The sequence below is a fragment of the Centroberyx affinis genome, unplaced genomic scaffold, assembly GCF_046629955.1.
Source record: "Centroberyx affinis isolate AG114_WGS23_722 - 3 ecotype Tasmania unplaced genomic scaffold, CSIRO-AGI_Caff_v1 ptg004026l_1, whole genome shotgun sequence".
Taxonomy (NCBI): Eukaryota; Metazoa; Chordata; class Actinopteri; order Beryciformes; family Berycidae; genus Centroberyx; species Centroberyx affinis.
In genome coordinates this window covers 198,227-210,419 of record NW_027281827.1, presented here as the reverse complement: position 1 = coordinate 210,419, position 12,193 = coordinate 198,227, and the positions used below count along the sequence as shown (strand labels likewise).

General features: G+C 41.8%; 1 protein-coding gene across 2 annotated transcripts; it reads right to left on the bottom strand.

Moving 5' to 3' along the window:
* Positions 1-1,085: 1,085 nt before the first annotated feature.
* On the bottom strand, positions 1,086-10,318 carry LOC139663480 (chondroitin sulfate synthase 2-like). 2 transcript variants are annotated; one of them, XM_071542162.1, is made up of 4 exons: positions 9,879-10,318; positions 7,301-7,865; positions 5,351-5,533; positions 1,086-5,150 (listed from the first exon to the last, which is right to left on the bottom strand). In XM_071542162.1, exons 1-4 carry the CDS (start codon positions 10,166-10,168, stop codon positions 3,888-3,890), a joined length of 2,301 nt encoding a protein of 766 aa, XP_071398263.1. In that variant the 5' UTR covers positions 10,169-10,318; the 3' UTR covers positions 1,086-3,887. The 2 variants fall into 2 exon arrangements, with proteins under 2 accessions (XP_071398263.1, XP_071398264.1); XM_071542163.1 differs by lacking the exon at positions 5,351-5,533.
* Between the last annotated feature and the right edge of the window lie 1,875 nt (positions 10,319-12,193).

Genomic DNA, 12,193 nt, shown 5'->3' with positions numbered 1-12,193 from the left:
TTAAATATGGTAAATACGATGACTATTAAAGTTTAGATTGGTAAACCCAATGCCTCCTAAATCCAGAGCCAGATTCACTTTGTAACTCCATGGCAAAACTCATTCATTTGGATCAAAATGTTTTTATTTCATTTCTTTTCACTCATTTTCACCCCTTTCCACCCCCATTAAGAGCCTATTACGATTACGATTATTACGATTATCATTTACAAGGTTCCAAGAGGAGCGAGGGCATCTCAAAGGTACGTTTTGTGAAGATTAAGTGTGGGCCAACTCATAGAGGAGGAGGGTATTTCAAGAAGTACGATTATGCCAGATAAGTGCGGAAAGCCACACCAACCGACAATCCCTCGTCACGATAATCACTTGACAAGTGATTTCATGATCCTTCTTTGAGTTATCTGGCTAAACGTGTGATCCTGCTTCTTGAAACGCACCCCCCCCTGGCCAAGTCGTAAGTCGAAGACATAAAGAACTGAGTTGCGCTTCTTCTTTTAATTCTACTACTCCCGAGGAGTTGAAACAACCCTGCGCCCCTGTGTGGGAGGAGAAAGTCCTGGGATTGTATGTAAAACAAAGTACAAAATAATGACATACAATTAAGTCCCAGCTGCTCTGTAGTTATGTGGTTTTACAGCATGCCTCAGGGTTCTGCGTATGAATCCCTGAAATAACTAAAGCTGTAATTAGGCTGTAATTTCGCCGTTTTTACCCGAGCCAGACGTCAGGAATACCTCAGGTCAGACGAACACTGAGACCCTAATGTTCTGACTCTGGTCAACACGGGAAGGAATGTTAACTCCGGCCCTCCTGAGTACACGCTGGGGAAAAAAAACGACTGACACAACCATACCAGCTTGCAATAGAAATGTGATTTCCAAGCGCTGTTTCACTACATTGTTCACCTGAGCGAAGCAGCAGAAGCCCATACTGGTCCACAATCTGTGCTGCAGACAGTAAACATGCTCTTCTGCTGACACCTAAAGGACAAACTGGACTTTGTAAATCCAGTATCAAAAATGCCCTCCTCAATCTTGAATGGGAGAAAATAAAACCCGAGCGCCTGTTTATAATTAAATATTCTTTATTTCATAATTACAATAATTCACAGTTCATTGAGAATTTCAGCATACATGTGAATGTGGTATGTACATTTCAAAGCACTCGAAATGGTGTGAGTCGGCTAAAATAATTTATAGGCAAGAATGAATTAAATTAATTGCTGTGGTTACATTAGTACCCATATGCATACACTGAACATGTGAGCCTAAGTATTCTCCTGGTGTTCATAATGATTTGAAGTGATTAACATTCAGTTTGGAAATCCTCACTCTATAATGTGCCACTCAAATTACAATTACAATGATTGATCGGTTGTAACCAAATACATTACTTCATAGTAAAATGACATATTCAACACACAAAATACAAAATATAAAGCAAGTTATATCTTTGATGTTATGTCAGCAGAATAAAATATCAATCGGTGTGTAAATAAAGCTAAAAAAAAAAAGACTTGAAATTTCAGAGTCTATTTATATATTTATACACACGGAATGCGATGGAAGCCTCCGTTCTGAATCTGCATAATTCAATCTCGTGGTCTAGAGGAAATGATGGACACACGTTATGATCAAAACACAGGAAACCCCAACATGGAGACTTCCCTCAGGGATGGCGGCTCTGTAACAGTCTGCCATGGTGTCAGTCTAGTCCATTCCAAGAGGGCAAGGTCAATGCAAATCACTACAATCATCCCAGGTCTTAATCTGGGCCCTCCTCCTTAAACAACAGTTGTGGAAAATTCAGCGTATCATTAGTGTTTTCTTCAAAGCATTGAGGTGAACTTTCGTACTTTGTCAGTTGAGGCATTGTCACGCTGAGCGACGCTGCTCTCGTCGAGAAAGAAATGCATTATGGGAAGGTGAAAGCGATAACTCACAAATGTAAACTTGGTGATTAGAGTTCACCTCTGTTAGCCATTTTACAAATGACTGGGTTCCCATGGCAGTAAACAGATCCAACACAATCGAGGACCACTGTCAAACTGTCGATGTTGCATTTCCACCATAAATTTTAAATGCAGTTACAGTTAAATAAAAAAGGACTTGCCTTAATTTTATCTGTATTTTATAGTTATTTGATGATGAAAGTGTCTAGTGTTTATCTCAGCAAAATACAGTAAAGTTTTTGTCCAATAAATGTACAGTGTATTTAATGAACAAAATAGAAAGCATGAACCCTAATCTTAATTTAGGCAATATCACATAGTTATGTTCTAACAGAGTTGTGTATGTAAAAATATAAAAAAATAACATGTTGCTGTACTAGCAGCACACGTCATTTAACTTAAAAGTCCCGTCCTCGATTGGACAGCTATCCGATTGTGTAATCTGTACAATATTGCACATTATAGTTAACTTAAACTGACACTTCAGGTGTCCAGTACCTGCTACGTCCACCACCATTGTATACTGTAGAAAAGGCCTCTCATTGGATTACACTAGGACGGGGAGAGAGCAACTATTTCTAACACAGCACAGTAGAGGACTACGATTTCAATAATTTACAAAAACATTAACAACACAGTCCAAAATGCCTACTGTGTAATGATTAAACATCTTTTAGAGTATAAAAACTGACTGAGAGACATGAGATGACATGGCCAAAAGTTAATTTGTTGAAGAGGACAGATAACATTCATGTTATATATGCAATCTTACAATTACATTCTTAATCTCAATAAAGTCTAAACAAAAACATTCTGGTTTCAACTAGTCCTGTTTTGAAAATACAAGGACTCTTGAAAAGAATGAAATATCCGGGGCAATGACCACAGATATCTATCAAGGTGACCTTTTTCCATCGTTTTAAAATCCTCATTGCATTGAATTTTTCTTGCAATGTCAAGGAAGCGTTTTCAGGAGAAGAATCCAACTCAAATACACGCTCCTGGCTAACTGGGACACACCAGCCTTCGTCTATGACCTTTGGAGACAAGGTAGACCCTGTCAAGAAACTCCAATCCTCACATTTGAGGCGCACATACAAGCTGTGGATGGATAGGATCAAGATAATTCCAAGTGACCTATAAGGAGTGCAAGGTTAAGCTACAACCGGTGCACTCTGGAGCTAACCAATACTTGATAATCTGAACATGGGCTTTCTGTTCTTTTTTTTTTTTCTAGACAGTGTGCTTATAATAGCAACCAGATATAATAGAACCATCTTCTCAACCAAAGAGTAATCTCTGAAAAATAAATCAGTGCCAACACTTGGTGCCTCCGATGAAGCATTTCCACTAAGAGGAAATGGAATACCACTTGAATTGCTCAACGTCTCCTGGCTAAATAACAGGGTTAGACCAGAGTGACAGTCAGATAATATCTCCTGTCCATTCAAATCCGTTGATCATATTTTGTAACAATATGGAAATTCAAATGAAAGACACAGTCTGCACATCTCCAGAAGTGTTGGATTGCATATCTGCACATCCTGATGACTGCAAAAAACAAGAGCCAGCATATCAAAAACCCATGTCGAAGGCACATATACAAGGTTGTGCTTTGGTAAATACTCAAATGAGCAAATATCAAAAGCTCGATGTTTCAATGCCCTACCATAAAGAGACACATGAATTGTGGTGCAATATAACAATGTATACCTACTGGAATTGCCATTTCAAAAAAATTCAGCAGAATAGTTTAAAAGCAAACACATTTGGTTCTAGCACCTCTTTTGTATGGACAAGACAAGTATTGTAAACATTTAGAAGAAGGTTTCATTAGGAATGTACTGCATTCATTTTTCCAAACTAGCTAAAAACCTAACAAACACATACAAAACACCCATTCACACGCAGGAGCAACAGGTTTCACAAGGTGCGATCAAGTGCTGTTTCCTTGTTCTTGCTCGAACAGCAACATGGCGAGCTGGGAGCGAGACCCGAGACCTTCCAGGTTGCTCTGAACGCACCGATGGTAGATGTCTTCGCTGAGCCGTGGGTTGCAGGCCTGGTAGCGGTACTGCTGGTGCAACGCCGGCTCCACCGCCCTGAACACATGCAGAACCGAATACTTTACAAACATGTCGTAGATGTCCAAGGTCTCTAGGATCTCCTCGTTCTCCTGGACGTCGGACGCCATTCGCGTGCGCGTCGCCATGTAGTCCGAGTTGTAGAAGCACGCCTCTTCGAATGTGCTGCGGTCAAAGTGGCCCGCGTCCTTGACCAGGTCGACCGTGGCCGGGGGCTGCTGGTTGTGGTAGGCCACGTCAGGGTTGTAGTCCTGGAAGTGGACGGGGAAGAACACCTGCCAGTTGTTGATGGAGTTCATGCGGCAGCGGTTGAGGAACTCGGAATTGATATTTGTGTTGACATTAGCCAGGAAGAACAGCGTGTCGACGGGGTGCTTCTTTGAGATGATGTCCATGAACTTGAGCTGGGACGGTGTCTCCGTCTTGACACTTATCCATGGGATTTTCACGGCAGGGTATTTGCGTTCGTAGCCGTTTATTTGAGCCTTCACACTGGCAAATATGTCGTTCTGGTTGACTTGCTGCGCCTCCACTGGGTCATAAATAAACAACAACGTCAAGATGGCATTTTCACTGGTCTCAAAGGCGTTTGAGGCAAAAACTTCGAGGAAATGGTTGACGTAGCTCCGGTCCTGAAGTGTCAGAGGGATAATGATGTGAACCCTTGTAGCTTCGGTGACATAGGGCATCGGGATGATCTCTATCCGGCTCAAAGGTCGCACCAGGTGAACCCTCTTGGTGATGGAACGGCTGTGACCTTTCTGATTGACCACCTCCAGCTGCAGGTCCAGCGTGTACTCCATGCCCCTGGTGGGGTCAAAGCGCCTGTAACCGTTAATCAGCTGCTGCTTCTTCAGATGCAGGACCGGCTTGTACTTCTTGTTCAGCTCTCCCATGGCTATGTCGATGACGTCAGCCACGTCCATCCGGTCAATGCCGCGCAGTTCGCACTTGGGAGAGCCGTCGATGCATGAATAAATCTGCTCCTCTGTGAAGTATTCCCACCTCAGAACTTCAAACCGAGATTTAGGCTCAAAAGGTGGATTGATCCCCACCGGCCACTGGGCGCTTCGGTTGCCCTCAAAAGCAACCACGCTCACATTCTTTATTTCTGCCTGTGGAAACATTGGAAAAGTGTTGAGATCTATCGCCAACTCAGGTCTGCCCTTGCCTGCCCTACGTCTAGTAACTAAAATCAAAAACTCAAATTCTTATCTACTGAAATCACTTGTGTTTTGAACCTATAGCACAGATGAGCAGGGGGATTTTTTTTCTCTGGACAGTGGATGATTTGTGACACTTGGAATCAGCTTACCTGCAGCTTAGCAATCTCATCGTAGGTTCTCTGGAGTTCAATCTCAGTGAAGTGTTTGTGCAGCCGGTACATCTGCTCAGGGTCAGACACTGGATGGACAGTCAGGGCGTTCTTAAACTGTTCATTCTCCTCTTTACTTGGATCGGAGTTCTTGCCCAACTCATAGTGGTAGTACTGAAGCCCCTGCGAAGAAATCGAGAGGTCTTTTCATGAGGAGACTTAAACATGACAGGAACATGGCTAATGTGATTCCAAACTCAGTTGTTACGCTGTGCTACTTCCATTCGTACAATCTTGACACGCTATCTAGGCAGCATCTTGGGCTCATCTCAACTGCAAATAGTGTGGTTTCAACCATAATTATATAGTGGAGATGAAGATCCATTTTGTAAGAACATAATACTCTGTTGTTCTCCAACAACAGATTTTATTGTCAGTGTTTTGGTCAAGTTTAGAATCAAGAATTTTGTTCCTGGTATTCAAACAGTAAAATTAAGTTAAAGAGATACTATAACTTTACATTATATGGATAAATTACAGCCCTTGCAGTCGGGGCTGTTAAAAATAAAAGGAAACACTAAGGAGTAAAGAATTTAAAGCCAACACTAAGGAGTAAAGAAATTAAAGACGATATTGTAGTGATCACCATTTGCACCAGAATCCCATTTAAACAGTCATTTAAGCTAAAACAGAGGAACAACCTAAGCAGCTCGAGTGATTAAAAAAAAAGTGAATCCAACCTGATCAAGCTATTAAAAGAACAAGGAATTAAATCACCGCTTGACTGAGCAGTGAGGCCACTCCGTCTTGCCAGTGTTTGCCAACAGCTTACAGTCTTTAGAAGTGTACTTGGAAGAAGCATTGTCAGTGCCCAACTGTCATCAATGGGCTCTCTTAGCAAAACAGATGTGTGGCTCTGTGCTCTTTATCAGAGCTACAAACATGGTGAAGTGGCAACTATTTTCATCTCCCCTCCCAGGCCTTTCTTTCAACTTTCCCCCCCCCCCCGACATCTCCCTTAACAAGGGTCTCCCTGCTGGAGTTATTCTGGCCCAAGGCACTTAACTCTCTCTCCGTTTCTGACTGTTTAACAAAATGGTTTCCCGCTCAGACTATTAGCCACAGGAGAGAAAATGGAAGCAAAGCACATGAAAACATCCGTGGCATGACACTACTTAATAATCTAGGCCCACGTAGCTCTTGTAAGAATAGGACAAGGCTAATAATAACAGGGTGACTTTAAATTTGATTGCTGTTGTTAGAGTAGCTTATCAAGTAAAAATGATGGATCAATGTTGGTGCAAATATGAGGTTTTTACTTTAGTGTGGCGAAGTAGACCAAAAACCTGTTTAGCATGGATCAAGCAAAGTGCACTGAATGCATCCTATAACAAGGCCATTGCCTGAACTGGTACTGGGACAAACCAGGCTTCCACGGAGCTTGTTTGACCTTCAATGCTAATGACATTACATGAGTAGAGCATGTTGACCCACAAGGGATTTTCAAACCATTGAACCTAACCAAGGCTGAACTCGGTTGCACTGTGTTGACCTGTTTATCTACTCAGTACAGTTACTGGACCTGTGAAAACAGGCCACAGGGTATTAGCAACCTACTCTATAATACAGCTATCACCTCTGTTTTAGCACTGTAATTACAGTGTTATACAGCTGTCTTTCACTTGTCAGTGTAGCCCCAGAGGCGAAGCATGATTTCTGCTGGGACAGTTCTGTTTCTCCCAAGAAAATGTTCTTTCTGCCTTCACATTCATTTTATCAATTCCTGCACGTTTTTCCCAAAACAAACCACGGGTAACCAAGCAAAAGAGCTTTACAAATTAAGAATTGTATGGAAAAGAGATGTATGGCTTTCTTTAGAGAAAAAAGACAAGGATGTTAGGAAATTGTAAGAAGCATCTCAACAGTGTCATGCACACACACTCAACCTACCTCATGTTCGTTGACACAGTTTGTGTTGGCATAATCAATGATGCATCTTCCGAGCCACTCGTCAGGCCTGGCGCTCAGGATGTCATTCCTACAGTTCTCCAGGAAGGGCTGGAGCCGGAGGAGCAGGGTGCGTGAGAGGAGGTACCCAAACCCCCCATAGCAGTACCTGCCTTCCATCTCGCCACCTATGAATTCCTCAGGACGGCCCATGTAAAGCTCCCGATCCATACTCAGGTGACCCACCAGGTCTTTGATCCGGTCCGCTTCCGTGTAGGTGTCGTCTTGGACAAAGTAGAACCAGTCATACTCACTGATGTAATGCTCTAGAATGTATTTGATGGTCTGAAACATGTTCCATATCAGTCTCTCGTCCCCGTGAGTGACGACAAACATGCCATGAGGGATTTTGCGGTTGCGCATGCCAGTGAAGAAGACCACGGTGTCCAGGTGGTGGCTAATGGTGCGGTTGACGGCCACGCCCAAGGTGTTGATGGTGTTTTTGGACGTCAGGACACCGACGAACAGACGCTCTCGCATCCCCAACTCTGTGCTTATGTATTTTGCCCTGAAAAATACACCAAACAGGTTTTGATAAGTTACTGCTTTTAGTAAAAATGAACACTCAGAGAGCGCAAACCTCTGCCAATGCTGAACAATTCTCCAAGTTGCCGTTACACCCAAAGACATGATCTTGATCACTTAAACGTTAAGTTAAACTGATTTCTTGACCCTGCAAACATACCCTTAGGATTTGGAATCAATTCTCTATCTCTGTTACTCTCAGTTATGGCTAAAAACCGATAATCGCCAAATAGCGTGACTCACAGATCACCACCAAAATGTTGTTGTTCCTTGGCTCAAGGCCGATCTGTCCACCAACGTTTTTGTGATATCTTACTGACAGACTAACTGATAAAAACATAACCTCCCTAGCAACATGCAAGAACTTGCATTGTGGTACGTCATTGCAACCAGTGTCAGGGTAAAATCCCAACCACAGGTATTGTTGTTTCTGCGGTACGAAGCTTACTGTACAACACACTGAATGGGACAGGTTGCCTTTAGAACTTGGATGTTGGATACAGTCCAAAAATTACCACAGGTGGGCCTTCTACAGAAGAAAGCGCTTTCTCAGGATATGGTGCAACCAGTTTCGACAAGACGGCAGGTCACTGTTTGCATATTGAAACGTCATATAGCTGATGAGTAAATGTGCACTGTGAACATTATGCAAACTATTTCAGTGACTTTGTTTGTTTTGGATGTGTGTGTCTATTAGTACGCCACGATTCACACAGGAGCCCAATTCAGATATTAAAGAAATTGTGTACCCACTGCAAATAGCTGACCGTGGATCATTTAATCATGGATTAAAGCTGTGAGTTTTGTGGCATGTGGCATCATTAAAGTATTTTTTTCTACATGTGTTGTATAGGCATGTAGACATGAAACGGTTAGACGGTTAATAACATTTAAGTTTCATGTGTGACAGTAGAGTAGTTATTGTGTGACAGTATTCCAGTGCTACTACACCACGGTTTGTGGCAGTCTATTTATCGCAGTGACGTATGTTTTCAATGACCACAGCATGATAAGTCATAAGCGCTACAGTTAAAGGACAATTCCAGCATGATCTGAGTTTTTTGCTCATTTGTACATTTTAGGAGTTACAAGGGAAAAGTGGCCTGTACACATTTCATCAAAACTTCTGTGGCAACAAGAATCAGTTCCAATGATGATGGCAGGGGAAAAGATTACATCAGAATAATGAAACAGTCTTTTCTCCTAACGCTGGATTTTACAAATGATTCTGTATTGACTGTAGGCTTAATAGGTTAGTTAAAGGATAACTCCTGTTACATTCATACAATGCTCAGGTGGTTCATTGACCATAGAGTAGTCTAAGAATCAGGTGAAACTGGAAGGCCTGGCTTGGTTCTCTGGTAGCAGCCTCACAAACATCATCATATCCACCACTAATGCTACATGACTGGGGGTCAAAGGTGCAACCCTGACACGTTTCAGATTTTTTGGGGGAAAAAAACATAATTTCAGGTGAAACCACGTCCAAAGTTAAATGATTTAGGGAATGAGCCAAGAGCCATCTGAACATCACATGAAAATAACAACCAGTATTACCCTTCAGGGCTGACTTGGGCAAGGGAACTTGAGGGAGGAACTGACAAAAGCATGTGAGGAAAGGAATGTAGAGGGCAGAAAAAAAAAAATGTTAATTGGCATCTTCAAAACGGCATGTCGTCAAGGAACTGAAACCTTCAATGAGAAAATAGGCTGGCCCATTGTGGATTAGCTGGTTCAGTTTTTTATATCTTGTCAGTTTTGATTCTCATAACTATTTGGCAAGCTCGTACAACTGGCACATTTGAACTAACAAAACTCTATCAGTCATCATTTACTTGCAGTTGAGGATGAGCTGCATGCAGCTAGCTACATTGTAGCGTGCCATGTTCTAATATGTAGCCTGTAAACCAAATAGTATCCGTAATGTATGGTATTTAAGGAATGTGCTCACTAATAAAGGAAACTTTAAGGTGTTCAAGGGAAATATAAAGCTTACCTAAAAAGTTTCTTCGGGGCACTTTGTTGGACTTGTTTATATGGGACTATTCTTGGTTCAAAATCCTCTTCGGACTCCACATCGTTGCCAGTCGATATGGAGTTGGGTTTTCGGGCTCCCTTCAGCTGTCCATCTTGAGCCACAGTAATATCATCATTTGCCTTACCGTCGAGAAAGCACGATTCTTCCACCCAATTCACACTCAATAAACTCAACGTAAACCCCAAAGAAATACCGATTACAATCGGCCCGATCGGCCTCAGGACAGAAATAAACATTGAAAATCTCATCTTGCCCGTGTCCCCTCTTTGTCACTCCCGCGTCGCCGAAAGCCGTCCAGACAGGCCTCTGCTCCTACAAAAATCAACTATACATTAAGCCAGGCGCAAAGTAGATGCATCCACACTTAACTCAACGAAAGATGTTGCTTCTTCCTTAAAATTCACGCAGGATTCTTACGTGTCAAGTATAGCCGCTAACTGGCTCCTCCCAAACCAAACGCAACGTCAGACACGGGGTTTGTTCCAGACTGTGTTGCGCGGTCGAGCTACTATAAACCTCCTTGGTCGGCTGCGCTGACTCCATAGAAATGGGAACGGGAACGCAACCAAAGTCCCGCAGACTCCCTCGACCAGCTGTTGCTGCCTGTAACATAATTATCAGAATGAAGCAGTATTTTTATTATTATGAGTAGTCGTAGTTGTTGTTATAGTAGGAGGAGTAATCACTATATAAGTGCTATTTTTAGATCGTTTTTATAGTAAATATATAATAAATGATCATTCTTTGGGATTCGGCCCATAGTGTTTGTACTGGTTTTTATTCCTCCTCTTCTTTGTACAGTGTTCCATGTTTCCCACGTTTGCGCAGTTTCCCGTGAGGTGGTAGGCCTACATGATATGACAGACATTGGTTGCCTCGTTTAACCCAAGAATTATGACCCCGATCGGCCACATGGAGGCGCAATAAGTAAAGATTTTATGTAAGAGGCCATAACTCCCATTTTTTATACTGTCTATGCTCCCATGCCACAAGTCTGGGTGACACCAAACTTTGCAGCTGGTTTTGGTCTACAGCCTTGCAAATAGGACCATTAATGATGGTGGATGGATTTTCTGGTATTCTGAATCTTTTGTACAAACACATTTTTAACTGCTCCTCCTCCTCCTCCTCCTCCTCCTCCTCCTCCTCCATTGTTAGTCCAATTGCCACCATACTGGGCATCATCTCTGGACCAAGCTCTTCAATAAAACAGCATGACAGAATTTTGATATCTGTAATCATTTGGCTGTTAACCAGTGGATTTGCTAGCAGTGTCTATCACAAAAAGGGTCAAAACAGTTGATCTGATCATCATCATCATCGTCATCGTCATCGTCATCATCATCATCATCATCATCATCACCACACAGTACCGCAAATTAGAACTGCATAATACCGCATAGTACCGCAAAATACCACATAGTAGTACCGCAAAATACCACATAATACCATATCTGTCTCGTGTTATTGCGCTGACCATGGTGCTGACTGACAAGTCCTTTAATCAATCATATAGAATTATGGCAACATTTTTAAATACACACAAAATTAATAGAAAATTGGATAGGACTCGATTAATCTTATTTGCTAGTGGCAAGTTGTCTCGTCCAGGTGGTAAATAGAAAACTACAAAAACTACAAGAGGCACCAGAGTTGAGTTGAGTTTTTCTCTTCATAAATATTTAGTTATTAGATCCATTTACCTGCCAGATATGTGCCTGTCTTTTATATCGTTGGAATGATTTGATGAAAGCTATACTGCTCTGGATTCAGGTCTAAATGACAAGCTTCATTTGATGGATTATAGCAGTGATTTTGTGAATCATTATTATGGGAGCAAATTTAAAACTAGTAGCACCAAAGATCGTAAACTAGCAAGAAAATTCACATCCAGTTTATGGAGACCGGAACAGCGTACAGTCATTTAAGAAGTAGAATGGTCAGCTAGCTAATGCAAATAGAGGTTAATTTATGCAAGAATCCTCGTGAATATTCAGCCATAGATAAGAACGATGATGACGCGGCAAAACCACGCCTACAAAGTTCGGCACAAGTGCCAAACCCTATTCAATTTCTATGAAAAAAATAAAAAAAATACATCAACATTTTTTGTTGTTGCTTTTTCTGTGTATTAATAATTGATATGAAATGTATATGGTGTAAATAATTTGTCGTTATCTTGTCACAGTTGTCAAACAACAGCAGGATCATTAAAATGCTTTTTTTCTTGAAGTCTCAAAATGCTAACATGATTCCTCTCTTGTACGAATGTT